The 21,012-nt window shown below is 39.3% G+C and overlaps 2 protein-coding genes across 4 annotated transcripts in view; both read right to left on the bottom strand.

Annotated features, from left to right (window-relative positions):
* LOC125904066 (sorbin and SH3 domain-containing protein 1) overlaps nt 1-3,176 on the bottom strand; it is a 51,662-nt gene extending 48,486 nt beyond the window's left edge. For 2 of the 3 annotated variants that reach the window (XM_049601310.1, XM_049601307.1), the window contains exon 1: nt 114-3,176. The gene's annotated coding sequence lies outside the window, so the exon portion shown is untranslated. The remainder of the gene's footprint in view (nt 1-113) is intronic. The other variant, XM_049601308.1, reaches the window with a different exon arrangement.
* A 136-nt stretch (nt 3,177-3,312) lies between these two features.
* pik3ap1 (phosphoinositide-3-kinase adaptor protein 1) lies at nt 3,313-20,698 on the bottom strand. Its single transcript, XM_049601311.1, has 17 exons — nt 18,299-20,698; nt 17,038-17,463; nt 15,910-16,157; nt 15,555-15,699; nt 15,310-15,452; nt 15,090-15,222; nt 14,618-14,814; nt 14,313-14,490; nt 14,165-14,227; nt 13,104-13,358; nt 12,941-12,997; nt 11,555-11,748; nt 11,381-11,453; nt 10,999-11,160; nt 7,499-7,569; nt 6,279-6,379; nt 3,313-4,128 (listed from the first exon to the last, which is right to left on the bottom strand). The coding sequence occupies exons 1-17, from the start codon at nt 18,327-18,329 to the stop codon at nt 4,014-4,016; spliced, it is 2,592 nt and encodes an 863-aa protein (XP_049457268.1). The 5' UTR covers nt 18,330-20,698; the 3' UTR covers nt 3,313-4,013.
* Between the last annotated feature and the right edge of the window lie 314 nt (nt 20,699-21,012).

Below are 21,012 nucleotides of genomic sequence, written 5' to 3'. Positions count from 1 at the left end.
TGCCAATGTAGCCCAAATAGGTAGACATGGAATAATAATACATTTCCAGAAAAAAATAAAGAGCCTGGGCAGCAGCGACATGCAGCAGTAGTCCTGAGCAGGAACATGCTTACCTCTCTGTGATGGTAATCCAGTGTTATGCTCGCTGCTGCAGACACACTTCACTGGGCTCCGTGCGCCGACGGCTTCTCTCCACCAGCGTCCTGTCAGCGCTTCACACTCACCGGCCTCAGCTGCGTCAACACCGCCGCACAACACAGCCACCGAGCACCGGGGGCTGGGCCGCCGTCTCTTCAAAATAAAAGCCTGGACTCAGTCACTGCATGATAAAACCGACATAAAGGTTAGAGCTATAGCCACACTAGACTGTTCTCACTAAAATAGTAGTGGTATATATGTCTTTTGACCAACTGAACAAGCTTTGAACACAACACTGACATATTATAATGGAAAGTTCCTAACTACCATGTTAGCCAACAATTAAAGGGGAACACCACCAAAAATGAAGAATTCCAATATGCTATTTCCATAGCCTGGGAAAGTTCAATCAATATACTGTATATGTGAACATAAACTACTCTCTCTCAAAGCCAGAAACCAGAGAAGTAACATCAAACTTGTGATGTTACAGGGTATAAAGTCTGGGCTTGCTCCATAGATGACAGTGAATAGGAGCCTGACTTTGTGAACCAACAGTTTGTTTTCCTTCTTTATATCCAAAACGAGCTTTGTTCTATTGTAGTGTTCTCCGTTGTGAAACAGAAAATATATCCATATACTCAGAACATTCCTCTACGTGTTCTCATTCAGTACATTTACATGCACAGTTAAGTCGAGCAGTTATGACTCAACTAGGCCATTTACTGTGATTGTGTCAGTATACAAGCATGGTAGGGGGATCTATTCACTGAACGAAGTACATCCGACTCCACTACCTTAGGTGCCCCCCTATCAGCTTGTTAGTATTGGAGCTTTTTCCAGTTGACCTATTACGTCACAGACGGTTAGCTACGGTTAGCTAGCTGCAAACTGGTACCATGGTGGACAACTTTATGGCTCCGTACTCTTCATCCGTACAAATATACATGGCTCCGGATGTAGATTTCGCTATGTTGTTACCAGCTTCTTCTTCTCTTACACTTAATGCTATTTGACTTTCAGGTCAAAGACCAGGGTAGAAACTGTGGAGCATGCGCTGAGTGCCTCAGCCAGTTTGGGTCAGACTGACTGTATACTGTACATGCAGTCAGTCTGCACTGACTGACTGCATCTATCTGGGTGTGTTAGTCCGACTTTAAGAAATGTAATTTATCACAAATTCAGTTAAACAAACTTGTTTATGTACATGTATTTAAAAGGTTTTAGTCAGACCAACACATTAAATTGATTTTCTCTAATGTCGTGTGAATGTACTAAGTGTCATCTGAAACCCCAATTCATTGTCTCTGGAGCAGCTCCAGACTTTATACTTGATGACATTACAAATTTGAGTTTTAGTACTCTAGCTTTTGGATTTGGCAGAAGAGTTGTTCATTTTTACTAATATTTTGGACTGTCTTAGACCATGGGAATAACATGTATGGATTTTGAAAATGGGTGTACTTTCTCTTTAATCTCTCTAATTATTTTTCTTGTTTAATCTATTAGTTGTTTGGTCTATAAAATGTGAGAAAAATGGTGAAACATGTCAATCAGTGTCAAAGCCCCAGATGACATCCTCATGTCTTTTGTCCACAACCCAAAGATACTCACTTATCAAATTAGTTGGTGAATAATATAATAGTTGACAACTAATCAATTAATTGTTGCAGCTCTAAAAGAGATGCACTGACAAATAACCTAAACTTTATAATGGTGATTCCATATGTAGTTTACAGTATTTCAAATGAGCCTGGCTAATATTAGATCTGATTTAATCCAGTGTGTGTCATCATGATTCACTGTCTCACAACTAAAATGTACCCACTAATGGATTCAAAATATAGTACTGTGCCACTGAAATTTTTTCTAGCTTCAAAAGTTTCCGTTGTCAGACCAGAAAATGAATTTTTTGAGAGTTGTGATGACCTTTGTCATATTTGGGTAGATGCAGGCAACAGCATGTGTGACACAGGTCACAGGAAAGACACTTGGTGACTAATTTTGGTTTCCAAAGAAACTAACAAATTAAGATCTGATCTGTAAAATGTATATGCTAGCCTCCACCTTTCACCTGTAACAGTCAAAGCATTAAAGCGGATTATTCATAAATAATTAAATAAGAACAACAAAAAACTTGAGCACATTTTTACTGACTGGAAAACTGTTACATACACCGATCAGCCAAAACATTAAAACTACTAGTGAGGGATGTGAATAAAACTAATCATCTTGTTACAATGCAGTGTTCTGCAGGGAAACCTTTGGTCCTGTGGAGGCATGGACACAGGACCTCTGAGGGTTACCTGTGGCACCGGGGTGCTGATGGCCGATCCTTGAGTCCTGTGGGTTGTGAAGTCTGGTACTGCATGTCCCACAGATGCTCATTCAGATTAGGATCTGGGAAATCTGGAGGCTGGGTCATACCTTGAGCTCTTTGTCACGTTCCTCGGGTCATTCCTGAGCAGATTTTGCGGTGTGGTATGGTGGGTGGTTCTGCTGGGGGGCCTCTGCCATCAAAAAGTGTTGTTGCCATGAAGGTGTGTACTTGATTTACTGCAGGGCTTGGGTGGGTTGAGTGTGTCAGGTGGCATCTCCATTAAAGATTTCCCAGCAGTCAGGGACATGATCAAAGTTATTTTCTTCATCTGTCAGTGGTTTTAATGTTTTTGCTGATCAGTGAGGAATAAAATTAGAAATAAGATGAATACTTTTTTAAACCCTAAATCTATAGAGCAAGTGATAAAATAACAAAACATGCCTGTAGCTGTGCTACTACAAATGTCGTCGGAAATATAGATATATTATTCACTTTAATGTTGTGTGTTCATCAGTTAAGACTTTACTTTGAAAGTTTTAACCAGAAGTCCTAGCTGGTAACACTCCCTCACACTTTGTACATGTGTCTCCCATCCCAGAGCTGTAGATGGGACAGTTTGGGCAGTCAGACTTCATTCATATTCATAACAATGAAGTAATATATAATTCCATTAAATTGTTGCATGCTCAATGAGATCAAATCAACTTGGAAAAGTGTTCACATACATGGCAAATATGTAAGTGAAACCCACCTTTAAACGAAGAATATGGAGCACCATCCAGTGACCAAATCTCATATTGCACCAGAAAACCAATGAGAGTTGCAAAGCAGCCAATCAGAATAACAAGAACTCATTCAAACAAATAAACTATGTTTATATTTCATTATGAAAAGAATAAGCTACATAAAATCTGATGTACAACAAATCTGACGTTCTAACGGCTTTCATTCATTCATTTGATCATCCATTAATGAATTCTTTGCTATTAAAAAAGATATACAAATACTGCCTCCAAACTGTAAGCCCTTCAAAAAGTATAATGGTGACATCATCTGAGGTAAAATAAGTACAATACAATAGCAAAACAACCCACAATTAAGTATGAACATACAAAATAAAAGGAAGGATTTCTAATAACATAGTAACAAATAATAATACATTTTCAATATTTCAACACATGACACTTAAAACCTATAACAAACAGAACTAAAGTACTCTAAACCTATAGTACAAGAAGTCTTGTTAGGATACTTAACGACAATGACAATAAAATCTAAATGTTACAGAAATATTACAGGTGAAAAACATCACACATTTTTACAATAAAACATATGACAGCATAAACACTGAATATCACAGACCCCCCCCCACACACACACACACAATGATACATAAATCAATAAAAGATTAACAAACAAAATAAAAAAAACTGTCTCTGTGTGAGTATTCATCTTGTCAAAATCCTGTTTGTTTACACTGTCTTCCTAACTCCTCCATCTCTATTAAAATGCTTATAACTTTATAATCTAAATTCAGCAGAAGCCGATGTGTCAATCACCGCAGGCGGCGAGGTACAGGAGGTGCTGCGTCTGTGTGTCTCTGAGTGGGTCTTTGAGGAAGTGCTCGCGTCGGGCAGGATATGTAGCGCTCATGCATCTTCTCTGGCACCCTACGGGAAACAGACAGTTTCATGAGGTCACTGACTATAATGCAACAGCAACTGTACATACAGTATACAGTAAAGGGTGGATAACTGTGTAATCATCACTTTCAGTCGAACTCGCAAGTTCACACACGCAGTCTCACCAGACACACCAGCACCTAAAACTTTCTTGGCATGGTGTAGGTCATTGATTGTAACTTGCAGCCTGCCAAAGCTTTCCATCTGGCCCACAAAGTAATAATTAATTCAGAAAATGTGATGAGGAACCCTAAAAAGAATTTAGATGGAATTAAATTTATTACGCTAGGGATAATTTACCAAGCCAAAATATGTGCGTTTGACCCACAGGTACCTAAGAGGTTATAAATTTGTGCGCTATAAGTGGTAGTGATGTGACAGGTTTGAGTATGCTTGCTAGAAAAATGTCAAAACACCAAATGTCAAAGTGACAAAGCAGCAGGCAAAGTAAGTTATTAATAACTGAAAGAGACAGTGTGCACTAGTTCACCTTCCACTTCCCCTCTCTATGTCACATTCTCTTTCTCACTCTCATACACACTCTCTCTCTCACACACACACACACACACACACACACACACACAGGGACAAACTCAGTGCTCTAATTCAACATATAGTTTGTTTTTTTCTTGTGATCTCATTTAACATTTCATTTTATTTAATTTTAAACAGTGATAGACTACTTCTCTCTCTCTGTCTCTCTCCAAATGTAGCTGATTCATTATTATGATGCCTACATTTATTTAAGAAACATTTTAATTTGTTCATTCATTATCCGTAACTGCTTATCGTGTTAGGGGTTGTGAGGGTACTGGAACCTATTCCAGCTGACACTGGGCAAGAAGTGGGGTGCAACAGGGTGCTGGACAGTTTACCAGACTATCACAGGGCTGATGCATAAAGACAGGCAACCATTCATGCTGAAATTCACACCAAAAGGCAATTTAGAGTCACCAGTTAGCCTAGCCTGCATGTCTTTGGACTGTGAGAGGAAGCCAGAGTACCCGGAGGGAACCCACACTGACATGGGGAGAACATGCAAACTCCACACAGAAGTGCTCCCCCCACCCCAGGGCTAGCATTGTCCCTTCACAGCAAGAGGGTTCTTGCACTGCACCACTGTGCCACTGAAACATTACTTAGTCCATTCTAAATCTCTCGATTCAAATAACTACTAAGCTATTGAAGTTTGCTGAACTTGGCTGATGATTAATGCATTGTTGGGATTTCAACATCACGCTTATGTGAAAAGCCAGACATGCAACTGCCATATTACTCTGTTACTGTTGTATCTGCATGCCAACTGAACAGACTGATGAAACATCTCCCTCTCTGACACACACACACACACACACACACACACACACACACACACACACACACACACAGAATTACATAAGTAGTTATGATGAGTTTAGAGACTTAATGTTCACAAAGAAGTAAGATTCTTCATGTACAAATGGCATCATAAACAAGATAACAAAGATGACATATACAACACACTATAATACCATAAATATGTGTTCAACAACTGAACAAACTAGAAGTGTATCAGAGTTTATACCTGGTATGGTGTGGTACACACTGAGATGTTACCCACATTAGTTTTTGAAGATAAGACCTCTATCATTTAAGATAATCAGACTGCTGAGTTTCTGAAAGTTACAGGAATTCAGTGCAGTTATAGTTAACAATCAGACCACTTTTAGCATCACTTTGATCTGAGCTTTCATTTTAAAATGTTCTCAGTATGTGCTCTCTCACCTCTGTGTAGATATTTATGTGTTTTCACAGAATGAACATTAGCGCCTTCAACACTGTCTCACTTTGGCTTCCTCCAAAATGCTGAAATGGACAGCTGTGAATCACTGGTGGGTGAACATTTTCTTTTTATTACGACTGTCACTTACAGCAGCCCGCAGGTTCTATACTGGTCTCTCTATATTTTTTCTGTCACATGTCCACACTCTTACTCCTACACTTCTATTAGAATTGCTATTAGACATTGCCACGTTGTAATACGATATATTTGCTGTATCGTATTGTTTTATATGCAATTGTATTGAAGCATATTGCTCAGTGCTGTACTGTTGGGCATTGTAACATCAGTAAACACATTCACTGGTCTTTAAACTGACCTTTCTGGGATCCGTGGAGGAATTCTAGGTGGAGAAGTAATGGGGGGAGCATCGGAGGGCCGCGGAGGTCGTGGTGGAGGAGGAAGATTTTCTATTGTGTCCTTTAGAAAGAAAAAAAACAATACATAAATTACCGGATCAATGGAAATTTCATCCACACCTTTTTTGATTATTGATAAATAGATTAGGTAATTTTTCATGTAAATGAGCTCCGTTTATATAGTGCCTTTAACTTCAGCGCTTCACAATTTACCTCTCACTCATCCATTCGCACTCACACTCATAAACCAAATTGAATCTTCACTTGCTCTTGTGGTGTGGCACACTCGACCCTGTCCTCTGCACTAGTAACATCCATGACATGTCTACACGAGGCAGACAAAGTCTAGTGTTCAGTTTTATTCCGTAGTCACTGGCTATGTCAGTTCTTCAGTTCCTGAAATACTTACAAGTACAAATCTACTTGAAGTTTCAAAAGTTGTTAAAGTACTCAAACTGCAAGACCCACATTTTCTTTCTTGTGAAATCTTTGAAGCTTGTCACGTATTGCTCAATGGTTTCTCAGAAATCACTTGACTGGCTGTAATCAGAACGGTGATGGGTTTTTTTCCTGCAGATTTAAATTTTGATGCTCTTTTTGGAACTCCGTATTCATATCAAAAGGGTGTGATGAAGGTCCATAGGCCTGCATTGATTACTGAATCTAATCTTTAATTTTTATTTTTGATTGATCGATTAATAATTTAGTCTATCTAAGGTTATTACAATTTCACTGAAGTGCAAGGCAAAATCTTTAAAGTAGTTGTTTTGTCCGACCAACAGTATAATACTACAGTATATCAAGCATTTATGGATCTATACAGTATATACATCCAGAAATGCAGCAAATCTTCAAAAATGACAAGCTAACTAGAGAGTGTTTGACACTTCTGCTTGAAATGGGGCTGCTGTGGCTCAGGAGGAAGAGCAGGCTGTCCTTTAATCACAAGGTTGGCAGAAGTCCCCTTGAGCTAGACACTGAACCCCAAGTTGCTTCTAATGGGCAGGATCTTGCATTGGTGTATAGACACTAATTCAGCCATTAAAAGCCTGTCATTGAGGGGCTAACTGTCCAGTGTAACACTTTGTGATGCTGAAGGAGTTACGTTTGTGTCAGGTGAGGATTGTTGTTTTCACACGCAGTGAAAATGCAAATGCTCATGTTGTTAATTCGAGCTCACCTCAAAGTCAGGCTCTGTCCCACTGCTGTAGCTAAAGGTGCTGTGAGTGCTGAGTCTGTTGCTCTCAGTACCTGGCGAGAAGAAACACAAGGTTAATGCGGAAATAAGACACGTGATTGCAAATGTTTCTCTGAGGTTAGTGCTTGTGGTGAATTATGCTGTAAGACCACTTCACCAAATGTGGATAAAAATATCTGTCTGAGTCTTGCAACAAAGATGTTACAGTGTACAACATGTCTGCAGGGAGAGGTATGAGCGATCACAGTGAGAATAAACAGAGAACAGACGGACTCATTCCACGGGTTTGAGAATCATGAGGCAAATTCTTCGAACTTTGGCAACTTATCAGTGCATTTGAAAGCATGGTGTTGGAGCTCTTCTGATATTTACATGCAATTTTCTGATATTTTTATTTAGCTTTAAGCAAGCTTTTGTGGAAAAAAAATGATACAAAGCACAGGAGATTAAAGTAGCAGTTCCTTCATAAAAAATACAAGTAACTAAGAATTCATACTGAACAACAGTTCCATGCCCATACTATTCTAAGCCAGCTCATATGAAAACAACATAAACATAAAAGTAGTCGTGAAAAACCCTGAAAGAACAAACAATATAACTTAAACATACCGTGACTGTTAAGGATTAATTATGTCTCTGATAAGAGGCTGACAGATCTTATCCAAGGCCTGTCAAAGAACCTGAGTTTGTCAAACAGTAATCTGACTGTGGGAACATTCTGTTTCCTCTAAAACACACTTTTTCTTTTTTAGCTCAGCTGTAGGATGGTTGGCAGCTGAAGGATTGCTGTTATATCTCTCTGTAAGTGTAAAAGTGAAATCTGAAACAACTCAGACTTTCAAAATGTTATATGGGCCAATAGAAGAAGTTCACTGACATCTATCACAGGGCAAAGCACCGAAGCTGATTTGCTGTCTGGAGAGTTTTCCAGAAATCAGGTGTGTAATTTTGTCTTTGAATAACTGAGTCTGTGAATGACTTTTAATCTGAGACGATGCCTAGAATAAACAGAACAAGTGTGAATCTCCTCAAGACTAATTACCCAAAGCTCCTCAGAGATGTGTTTTCCCTGTATTTTCTCGTATTTGATCTCATTCGCATTCATAGAGGGAGTGTTAACAGATTGAAAGACATCATAGCGAAAGGGTGCAGTCATAGCAGGATTTATCTGTAAGTATGTCAAGTTTAGGGTGTTAAGTCTTTTTTTCAGAAGTGGTTGTGAGGGTGCAGTTTCTGATTAGCAGGAATTTAAAGAAACTACTGGGAAATCCATGTTTTCTTTGCAACTGAGCAACAGCCACATTCAGGAACAGGCCACCAAAAGAAATACCTGACACATTGTGTGTCATACTGTAAAGAAACAAAATAAGGAAGCTAGGGCTTGTTAAGTGTTGTGAAACAAAGCTCTGAGAAAAGGTCTCAACCTAAAAATGTAAGGGAGGAAATCTAAAGCGTTCATATCTCTCACACGTAATGGAACGGCAACCATTATCATGACTATTACCATTTCTTTTAGACAAAGGTAGGCAGGACACAGGAATAACGTAGTGTCTTATTTAGTATGAAGTCAGAAGAAATGTGCTTATTGACAAACATCCCTTTAGTTGCTGGTATGAAAAAAACATTCTAGAGTTAAGTCTGTTCAGTCCACTTCTTAATCTAGTTTTGGATTATTCCACTGGATTTAACTTCAAGCATTTTTACCTCCCACTGCCAAACTGGTGCCCAGTTGGGCAAATAGGTTAAAAAAAAACCTTCAAGCTTTTTTATAAAAAGTTTCAACAGTTTCACATGTTGGTGCCTCAAATATCACTGCTGCCTCCAAGTGCCACTATGTAAGTCCTGAGCATCCCTTCTGAGTTCATTTAGCAACAACCTGAGAGTGATGTATAGAAAGGATTGACTGATGATCAGAACTGGGATTCAGGGAGTCCTTAGTCACTAATTCTGCTCTATCTCCTCACTTTTTTTTAAGACAAAATGCCCCCTTAAACAAATGTCTTGCCCCCTCAAATCAAATCTGCCGAAAAAAGTCACAAAACAGAAAAGTTTTCTCATCTGTCTCCACTCCACTCTGTGCTTTGTGCCGGCTGTGTATGATCCACTGTCTGCAAAGACCCTCTCCCCAGTAAACACCCAATCACTATTTAGTATGCAAATGAGCCAAGATGCATCGGCGTCAGGTTTCTCAGTCTCAGTGAGGCAGAATGCAGCAGTAAAGTGAAGCGTCTCGTGTCGTGAGATACTTAATATATAGTTAACAACAAAAAACAAAAGTAAATATAGCAGTGTGAGCATAGAGAGTGAGCCTGTCTGTGCGAACGTTTCTTTAATCACACAAGCACAGTGAGAGATGAGTGCCTGCTGCATGTTACATGCTGAGGACAAATGCCCTGTGTGTGCCAGACCCCTACATAAAGCCCTGCCCAGCCTCTAGTTCTGCATGCTGTTTTTTTGATAATCACAGCGATTTTCACAAAGCTTTTATTAACTTTTCAGTCCTGCAGCTTTCAGCAGCTCAAAGGAGAGTGGAGTGAAGATAAATCTGTTAAATTGTTAACAAAAAACAAAACAAAAAAATGACAAAAAACGCCAAAACAAAACAAAACAAAACAAAAAATAAGATAAATGTTAAGATGTTGGCTGTGCCTGGATGAAGGATATTTTTATTTTATTTTTTCTTAATTTCTTAATTTTCCTCCCTGAGAAATTGCCACTTTATTGTGGTCAGGGGGTCTGCGTGCCTCAGTGACCCTAAGAGCTATACCAGCAGGAGCTTAGTCTTCAGGTGGGACACCCAAGTTGGACAGGTCTTAGGGTAGAGGCCTGACAAAGTGCAATCCATTTCTTTAGGTTGGGGGTTGGATGCACAGCTAACAACAACCCAATTCCATGTAGAAAACACTGTTATCAACAACAAAACAAGCGGCGAGCACATTTGAGACCACGGTGCTTTGACACCCTCTATAGGGCACTCACACAGCGTCCCCACATCCTGCAAATGAGTGAGTGAGTGACTTTTATTTGTCAGCTTTACCTATGGCAAAACTGTGCTGGAGCATGATGCCCCCTTCACATTTATGACTGCCCAGAACGGGGCTTGAGACCACTATGTTGCAATGCCCATATTTACAGCAGAAATGACCATGTTTACAGCCTGGTACAAAAAAACCCCCAGATTTGGTCTCTATAGCTAATTTCGCTTTTCATGACAACAGTATGTGGGGTCGCTTTAAATGACAGGCTGTCAACAGATAGTGTTCTCGGGCTCCACCCTCTTCTCCAAACATGATCACTTTTGACTCCAAAAATCCAAGATGGCAAAATGCCAAACTCGAGGCTTTCAAAGCAGTCCTTAGAGGAGTCTACAAACCAATGGCTGACATCACTGTGGCTAATCCATAATTTTTATACAGTCTGTGGTTCTCACCACTGAGCCACGGTGTTGCAGAACAAACAAGTAAAAAAGCATTAGGACTCACTGGATGTGCTGGACGTGCTGCCTGTTTTCCAGCTGCCTCTCTGGATAACCTGAGTCGCTGGAGGAGGTGGTGCCACCATTCTGGGTGCTGGCTCATACACAGCACACTCTAATGTCACACCCCAGCCCAAGCTCCTCTGCAGCGGAGCAGATATCTCGTAATCTAAGAGGGGAGAGATCACATCAAATATTAGCACTTTTTATAACAACAGGATGGGTTTTTTTTTCGCTTTGCACTGCCCATGAATTAATCATCGAATAACTGCAAAACACACTTAAAGTCAGTTCATTGTGTAGATAAATATTACAGCCGCATTAGAGCCATTTCATTCATAATAAATAAAATACATATTTAAATATTTATATAAAAATAATTATTATACCAAGGTCCTTTCCGGACTTTTCTCTCTCTTTGTGACGTCTGGTGATGCTGTCTCGTAATTTCTTCAGATTTTCCTTAAGAAAAAAGAAAAAAAGCACACACAACACATGTTAGATCTATTTATTGAGCACTACTCAGCACCTGACAGACCATAAAGTTTGCAGAGCAGATGTACCTGCTGATAGCGTATGGAGCTAGACCTCCGTTCATGGTCAAATTGCCAGGCCTTGAACTCCTGGACGGCCTCATCCACAGTAATTTCCCCCACTTTCACCCTCTCCTGCAGAGATATGAGCTGCCTCTGTCCAGGTGTCTTCATCCCAGCATATGGGTCATAAACAGAAGAGGGGGCATCCACCGCAGGCCGAGCTGAATGGGTGGAAAAGGTTGACATTAAACAAAAACAGAGGAGTTATCAACCAATGTGAATGTTTACACTCTGCATTATTTCATGCCCATGAATAGCAGAAAATATGAAGTGAAAGTAAAAGTCAGAGTCAAAGAGGCACTGATGTGTGAAGCACAGCATTTTGATCAGGTCTGTAATGTCTCTGGGTACAAGTTAACAAACTGGAATACTGAAATAACAAAAACCTGCCTAACCAGCCTGCCAAAATAAGCACAGTATATTGTATAAGGGTAATTCCGCCTGACTGACATTTCTCAAAAATAGTGTTCATATCGCCTATCTCCTCTCTTACAGTTGCACAAGAAATGTGAACAGCAAATTGTATTTTCATTCACTGTCTACAAAAAAACGAGGTGGTTATGCTAATAGGGCCCACACGCAATCAACAAGCATGAATTTGCAATAGTCACACATAAGCATGGATCCACATGTTGATGTATTCACACACACACACACACACACACTAACATTTGTCACTAGTCCACTGATGCCTCCCTACAACAACCAGTTCATGAGTTATGAAAGAGGGCATGGCAAAATGGTGTGTGTATGTGTATCTCTGTATGTGTGTGTCTTTCTTTCGAGATTGGTTATGTAATGTGAATCTGTTTAGAAGTTAAGTGCCTTTTTGTTATGGGCTCATAACCCACTCTGCCCTCCCCATTGGCTATTAAGCTATCCTTTGGCTCATGACAAATCTTTCCACAAAATCTTGTGCAAGTCTGTGAATCCATTTGGAAGTTATGCATCTTTTTTTTTTTTTTTACAGGCCACTCTCACTGTCCCCATACCAAAGACTGTATAAAAAAACGCAGCAACCATGATGTTACCCACTGGTTTGTGGACTCCGCAAATTTGAAAAGAGGTTTACATGATTAAATCACCGAAATATTTTCCTAATTCATAATTAACTCAACCTTCTTTAATTAACAACTTTCAGTGTAGTAAATTGCCTGTTCAATTTACCTTTTCAATATTTTACAAAACAAAAAAATATACATGTTTGGCTCCATCCACAATGAGACTGAACACAACCAGTGAGATTATCAACAGTTTTACGGTGGTCAAATCAACTTCAAATGTAACTGATTAAAAACAGACTTGAAAAAAAGATTGTCAGTGCTATTTTCAATTATTTAAAATGTGCTTTACCTGCAGGATATCCCATTTCCATTGTTTTATTCTGCGACGTACCTTTATCTGAAAATACTGTCAAAAATATTGTGTTATCTATTTTTGTCTGGAGAGAAATTTTATTAAATTTGATGTGTAGAGAGAATAATTGGTGAAAGAAAAAGAGACAAGAGCGTATTACCTCTAGAGATGTAGGTCATAGGCTTTTCAGGTTCAGACTCAGGCTCAGGTCTGGGGATGGGGGCTGGTGGACGGTTCAGGATTCTTGGGTTATAGGTTCCATTTGCATCCACAGTATCATAGATATCCTCTGGGAAGATATCGTATGGATCCTCCTCTTCTTCAATTTGATCTAAGTCATTATGACTGTCTTTTTCCTCTTCCTCATTTTTAAGGTACTCACTGTTGCCCTCGTTTACACTGGCATGTGGTTTTGCTGAGGGACACAATGTAACTGCATTACCTATACTATATTACGTTTAATGTGCCATATTATAAATGTTTCCATTTAAAGGCCCAGTGTGTAGGATTTCAGAAGTTATACTGGCAAAAATGGAGAATAATATAATAAGGATATTTTCTTCAGTGTATAATCAAGAATCACTGTGTTTTCGTTACCTAAGAATGAGGCATTTATATCTACATAGGAAGCGGGTTCTTGTCCACAGACATTGCCATGTTGCCCTGCCATGTTACTAGCAGTAGCCCACAATGGAAAAAAAACACAAAAACTGGCTCTAGATAGGGCCATTTGTGGTTTCACGTCTGCCACCGTAGTAAGCAGCCCCTCTGTGATGAGCCGTGTCAGAACACTGATTTTTAAACATGAAATTGTTTCACTCATTGTTTTTATCAGTTTAAATCACCAGGTCTGTTTGTTTTGGAGAGGAAGAGAGCTCTGTGGATAATTCAGCTCCAGATAGTTTGATAAAAACCTCAGTTATCAGAGATAGCAGAGAAAAAGTTGAGGACTGAGGTGCTGGTCTAGCGGCCAATCTGCCACGTGCTGAACAGCTTAGGAGAAACCCTGATTTGTAACATTGAACTGCTTTATTCAGTCTTCTTACCAGTTCTAATCACAGAGTCTGTTTGTTTTGGAGAGGAAGGGACTGAGAATTCTTGCCGGGTGAAGTTTCGGCTGGTTGGAATCTACAGTCCTCACCACAAGATGCCACTGAACCCTCTGTTTCCCTTTAAGTCTACACACTGGACCTTTAAGATCATTGTTATTAAAATGTGTACCTTGGAAGAACTTCCTAAGCATAGCTTCCTCTGGGTTCTCATCTACTGCAGTCATCACCTCATCTGAAAACAACAACAAAACGCATCATCAGTATCAGCAACAGTTTAACCATACATTTAGTCTAAAAAACAAAAACGCTAGTCTTACATAGGTCCTCTGCACATTCTGGATTAATCCCAAGCATTGACTCATATATGTCCTCTGAGCAACCTGAGTACTTCATCATGATATCTTGAGAGGCAGCTGACATCGACTCATACACTTCTCCTCCCTCCTCTGTGTTGATTGAGTCCTCAATGTGACACTTGAGCATGTCTGCTGTCTCCTAAATTTGTTTGAACACAACAGAGAAGCAGACAATGAGTAAAAAGATCCAAGAACCTGACTGTCAGAAGAAATTATCCAACACTTTGTTGAATACTACTTAAAAATAAGTTCACCACTGGACTTACAACAAATTCATCCATGAACTGTCTGAGGTCAGTGAAGCCACTCTTCTCCGCGAGCGTGTTTGGGTAGTCTCCAGACTTGTTCATCACGCTGTAAGCCTGCAGAGCCCCGGGACACTGAAGGAGAATGGTGGTCAGCTTCTTCAGGCCGTACTTAGCAGCAAAGTGAAGCAGTGTGGGAAGCTCCTCGTTACGCTGATCTGAAGGACAAAAAGCAAATCAGATAAAAACCATTTGAATGACTGTGTATTGACTCATAAAAGCTGTTTGCACTCTCTGAGGTTTCATCGTAATAGAACAAACAGGCTTTGCAGATCTGGATAATTATGCTTTCAAATACCTCCAGATATGTTCTCAGGATACATCTGCAACAACAACACATCTGCCCCCAACTTTGAGAAATTATTTGTTGAATGACCCCAAATAAATCAGCTTTGGCAATTAACAGAACAAGAAATCAGAGTTTCGTACTCACATGTCGCCATATTGTCTTCTTCAATCTGTCTGATTCCAAACAGCTGAAGGCTAGTGGCAGGCATCCTGGATTTTAGCGAGTCAGTTAACATTTTGTCCAGAGATTCTTTTGCACTGGATGTCAAGTTGAAGGCCTGAAAGTACAAAATAACTTACATAAACTTGAGAGCTACTAACATTGGCAAAAACAACACTGTTTACTATAAGACATATTGTCTTGCCTGGCAGATGAAGTTAACGGGATCAGTAGCATTTTCAAGACAGCGACTGACTTCTTGCATATTTGTATAATATGTAACAGGACTCAGGCTGACACAGGACTGGTCAGTGTACATGGTGAGTGAAACCACTCCAGCAGGCATATCTAGGGGAAAAAATACAGAAAACACAGTGATATAAGTTTTCAAGATCTTGCCATCAACACTGAAAAAAGTTTGTGGTCACATGATTTCCTGGGGCTACTTACCCGGTGCAGCAACACTTATAGTGTATTCATTCTCCACTGTCCCTGGGACCCTTTTTGCAGCTCCATTTTCAGGTGAAAACTCCACCTGAGGTACTGACCCATCATCTACTTTATGCGTGAAAATGATAAAAAGTTTCTCACGATCCTTTAAAAAAGGGAAAACAGAATTAATACAGCTTTGCAGTAATTATTTTTAACTAGGACATGATAAATATTTCTCCATTTAATTATTTCTCACACACAATAAGTTAATAAAAAGTGGGAATTACTGTTTGTTAACACACTCGCTACATAAACTCTGATTCATACTTATATTATCACTGATGTTTTTATGATGTTATTACTTCAATCTTACCCCGCACAGAACTCTGTTTGGTTGAACGGTAAGACAGGTGAGCTGTGTGGGTGAACTAAGTTCCCCAATCGTTGAATTCCCTGTGCTCACTGCCTCTTCACCCTTCAGGACAGTTTCTTGTTGCTGTTCTGACTCCACTTCCTCTGTATTATCAGTGGTTGGATTTTCAGTTGGAGAGGCTGCTGTGACCTGAAACTCTGCTGCTGCTGCTACAGCTTCACTCTCACGTTTAGCTTCAACTTGTCTGCCTTTAAATTAAAAAAAAAACAAACAAACAAAAAAAAAACAAGGAAATTAAAAAGCACTAAAAAGCATTTTCCCCATAGACCACCATTATAAAAGTGACGTCTGTAAAACTGTTGACATGACACCTCAAACTGCAAACAAGGTCAGTTATGACTCTTTCTATTCTGAATTTTTGATCCACGGAGGTCTAATATTTGTAAAAGCTTTACTGAGCAGAGAAAAGAGATTTAAAAGAATGTATGACATTATCACAATGTAAAGTTCATGAGCTGAGCAGGAACTTGCATATTCAGTGTCTGCATAATGCGGAGATAAACCAAGAAACTAGAAACTCTTTTTGGCGTATGCACCAGGCAAGCAGTTAGACTGAACAGGCGAAAGCTTGGGGTTTGCTATCTAGTTATTATTAGATATCTGCGTTCTATGGTCACCTACATTTTCTGCGTAGCTTAAACGTGTTTTTATTCAGCCCTCAATTATTCAGAAAGGGCTAAAAGTTAACGCAGTTTTCCCCATTACACCTGCAGATCAAGGGAAAACTGCTAGTTCTGTGGATTAATCTTATTAACCAGGTCATTGTTTCCAGAAAGGCAAGATAAATAAACATTTCTTGTCCAATCTTGACCACTAGATATGGCATGAAATCTGATTTACTTTCGTTGCAGTGGAGCAGAGTTCGATATCTCACACCTTTACTACATAAATCTGCAAATGGGTAAGTGAGATACCATAATATGTGTTTATGTAATTTAGGTGATCTGTCTCTTTTATAGATTTTGTTTGTTCTTTGAGCCTCTAAGAAGCTTATCAGAATTTTAAATAGTTGTAAGCCGTTGAGCTTTGGGAAAGAAGAAATAATTCAATGTGATAGGTTTTGCATACTGTCAGCGATGGACTCCAGAATGGTAGAGATGTAAAGAGCTGGCTCGTCCTCAGCATAGAGTTTTCTCCAGCTGGGCCAGTCTTCGAAGCAGTCCACCGGTACTTCATCCTCTGGCACACCACACAGCAGCGCCACCACTCTATGTGGAGGATAAAGGAGTCTGTGAAGTGCTCCCTCCAGCTCATGGTCATACAGCATGTCCAGGAGTGCTCCTGTGATGAGCAGCACAACGCACTTGCAGCTTTGGAAACATTCAAAGTCGTATCCGTGGTGCTGATCAGCTGGGTCGACTGCGTACAGCAAAATAGACCTTTTGCGGAATTTTCTGGAGGATTTCAAGATCTGCTGCAAATATGTCGCCCATTCCTGTGCCTCAGTCGTGTGCAGAATTAACAGCTCAGGTGCTGAAAGTGAATCAGATTTTCCTGAAATGACAAGCATATTACAGTGTGATTATTACATACAGTGCATGCATTCAAACAGTCTCAGAACTGCCCTACCGAAATGTCAAATTGGAAACTTTTGATCATTAGTTCCTTAAACACTGCTGATTCAGCCTGACCACGTGAAATGATTCACAACACTGTAATCATCTCAAACATTACGCTAATGACATGACACTGGTCATATTATGTGTTGCTCTCCATGTTGCAGCAGGTAATGTTTGTCGTGGAAATGCTCCACAACATACCAGCTGTCCGGCTGTGAAAAGTCAAGGTGACTGTGGTTAGAGAATGAATGTCCGATTTGTTTGATATTTCAGTGCAGAGCCAACAAGGAGTTGTGCAAACATTGCACTGTGTCAACACTGGTCAGAGTAATTTTGTTTGACTCATTACAGTGTTTAATCAGGTCAAGTTCACCTCTGTACACGCTAACTGGGAAAGAAATCCAACCTGACTATTTCACCTTCATCACAGTTCCCCCCGATGATGGGGCAGAGAGACTTGCCATCTGTTTCTTAATGGACCAATAACATGATTTAACTTTAGACGTGTGGGAAATTCTTAAATAACCTACATATATATTTAACCGTACAGGAAGGCTAAGATGCTGGCTTCCTCTTTCTTATAAACTCACAGAGAATTGTCAATCAAAGCTTTGTTAAATAAAATCTAATTAAATAAACATATTTCAAAAGAAAGGATAAAACATTTTAAGAGAGTTATCAATATTGTGTTAAAAAATCCCTGTCTTTAGGTTTTTTTCACCACTTTCAACCAACTAAAAATAAATTTACAGAAAATATGTCGTATTTACCTGATTTAATCCTTGACACGGGTTCTTCCATGGTTGTGAAGCCTCAAAAGTGCACAAAATCACCCCACAAGAAGCATCCTTTGTCCAAATATGTCCTTTACTCAAGCTCCTTTGCTCTTCAACTGAGACTATCTGCGTTCAGCTATAGCCCTTTGCTCAGTTGTATTAATAGCAACGCTTAGTTTCCTGATTTTGGTAACACTGCCCCACTTCCTGAAACAGTTGAAGAAGTGAGAAACTGCAGCACAGTGGTGTCATGTCGTGCAACATGTCTGCGATTACACTTGCCCATGGAAGTTTTTTATTAGTCATTTTCAGATAGTAGATTATGCAGGACAAAAATGTAAGAATTATAAAGAAAAATTTAAGAAATAAAAAGAAGGAAGTGTTAGTGTTTATTGTGAGACATGGCAGGCACAGACCCTGGCACCGAAAACAGATAACACAAAGCCTCTTCTATTTTACGTAGGAGCACTTTTAATACACTTTTGCTCTCTGTTCTCAAAAAATACTGCGCACGCACACACACACACACACAAACACACGCAAATACAGTTCACCTGCTGTGTGAGTCATATGCTTCTTCCGTTTTTTCACTTCCTTAACAAGGTGCAGTGAGTCTGGAGAGTTTCATATTCAGAGATACTGTAAGATTCTATCTCAAATTTAAAAACATTCTTATTTTAAAACAGTGACACAGTGGTCATGTTACCTCCCTACCTTAAAACTACCATAGATGTTCTGATGTAAAAGTTAATGTTAAACTAACATATCTATACATTTATGGGCAATAAAACCGACTTTAAACATGCTGATACACTTTTTGGTCATTGTAAAACTTAAACAAACAGTTCACCCCAAAATCTATCTAGATTGTTTTGGTGTGAGTTGCAAAGTGTTGGGGAAATCGGCCGTAGAGATGTCTACCTTCTCTTCATTATAATGATACTAGGTGGCACTTGGCTTGTTGTGCTCCAAAAAAAACAAAAACAAAAAAAAAAAAACAGATTTGGAAAAACCCAACAGCATCATGACCCGGTCACTATCCACAGACCAAGGGGAAGTGTATATTTACAGCTACCACATCCTAATACCAATGAACTACCTAATATAACAGCTCAGCTGAAGAGGAAGCCATTCATATTTATATCTCGCCCCTCTCATCCATGAGTAGACGGTTGGCTGGTGTAGTTTGGTAGAAAGAAAACAGTCCAACATTAAACCACTTGCAACAAGGTCTCTGGGATATCTTGAGTTCATGATTTCTGGAAAGAGCCATCTAGGTCAAATATAACCAAGAGAAGGCAGGACATCTTTATGGATGATATCTCTCACCAAAATAATCTAGACTGATAAATATATTATAGGTAAGAAGACAGATATGTATTTTTGATTTTGGGTTGAATTGTTCCTTTGATATGTTTTATAAATGCATATAAGCAAGCATATTTTTTTGGCTTCATGCTGTGCAAAAGTTTAGGATGAAACTTGTAATAACATCACAGTTATTATTATGGATCTACATTAAGTAAAGGGTTGTTTGCGTGCTCAAATATTGACTGAACATTATCACACACACACACACACACACACACACACATATACAGTACAAGCACACACAGTGTATTTCTTACATTACAAAAGCTGAATGAATCATCTGCATGGCGTCACTATTACTACAGATGTGAAGTTTCAGTTTCCCCAAGAATTTCTCCCCTAATGTGTAACAACTGATTGCAACACCACATGGCATTTTACTAATGCAACCACTAGAGGGCAGCAGACAATCACTTTCATTAGCCAACAGACTGTCTCCATCACTGGTTACTATGCAGACAACTATTGCAAGAAAGCAGCCACTACAAGGCAGGTACGTCTAAACAGGCATGGTAAGATACTTAAACAGTAATATCCCATCATACTTAGGGTAAAAAGAATTACTTAAATGCACTATTTTAGTTAGAGAGACTCAACAACATAAATCTAACAACAGGGAGTTAGCATTTTTTACTTGGCAGGGACTCCACTGGAAAAAAACAAAACAATTTCAAACACCAGCTCTTTCTCCTCAGCTTAAGATAAAGTTGGTGTGGAAGACTGAACTAAAGACAACATCCCCGTGCCACATCGACAGAGGACAACTGTTTTGCAACTTCTGCAGGCCAGGAGGATGATTCCGCTCTGCTGGAAGAATATGGACATAACCATCTATAGGAATGTGGATGCAGCTTTGGAGAGTTGGAAACATTGTTAAAGGAAAAGACAAGAACTTAACTCATTCATGGAGTATTTGTATAGAATTTTTGGATTTATTTTTTGTTCTTGTTGCTTTGGGAGGGAGAATGTACTATATCTGTGTCTCTATTTACTATATAGTGTACTGTATTCACTGTTCTGATACTGATGCTAGTATTGGAAATGCCCTCAATACTGCCTAAAATTCTGGATCGGGATCAGCAAGTACACAAGTCTATGCACTGATCCAATATCACGTAATTTATTATTAAACTTTAAGCAGTTGCACACCTGGATAAAATGGCAGTTTTCGCAGATATCAATTGTTCTTCACTGCTTCAAAGAAGAAGAAGAAGAAGAAGAAGAAGAAGAAGAATTGATTTCTGGTAAATACTGAAACAGGATTTAACCTGAGCCATGCCATACAACAATTATAGTAATCATTGCACAGTCACAGAGGGTTATTAGTATACAGCTTT

Source organism: Epinephelus fuscoguttatus, linkage group LG16, assembly GCF_011397635.1.
Source record: "Epinephelus fuscoguttatus linkage group LG16, E.fuscoguttatus.final_Chr_v1".
NCBI classification, from domain to species: Eukaryota; Metazoa; Chordata; class Actinopteri; order Perciformes; family Serranidae; genus Epinephelus; species Epinephelus fuscoguttatus.
The sequence above is the reverse complement of the archived record's forward strand: the minus strand, read 5'-3'. Positions and strand labels throughout refer to the sequence as shown.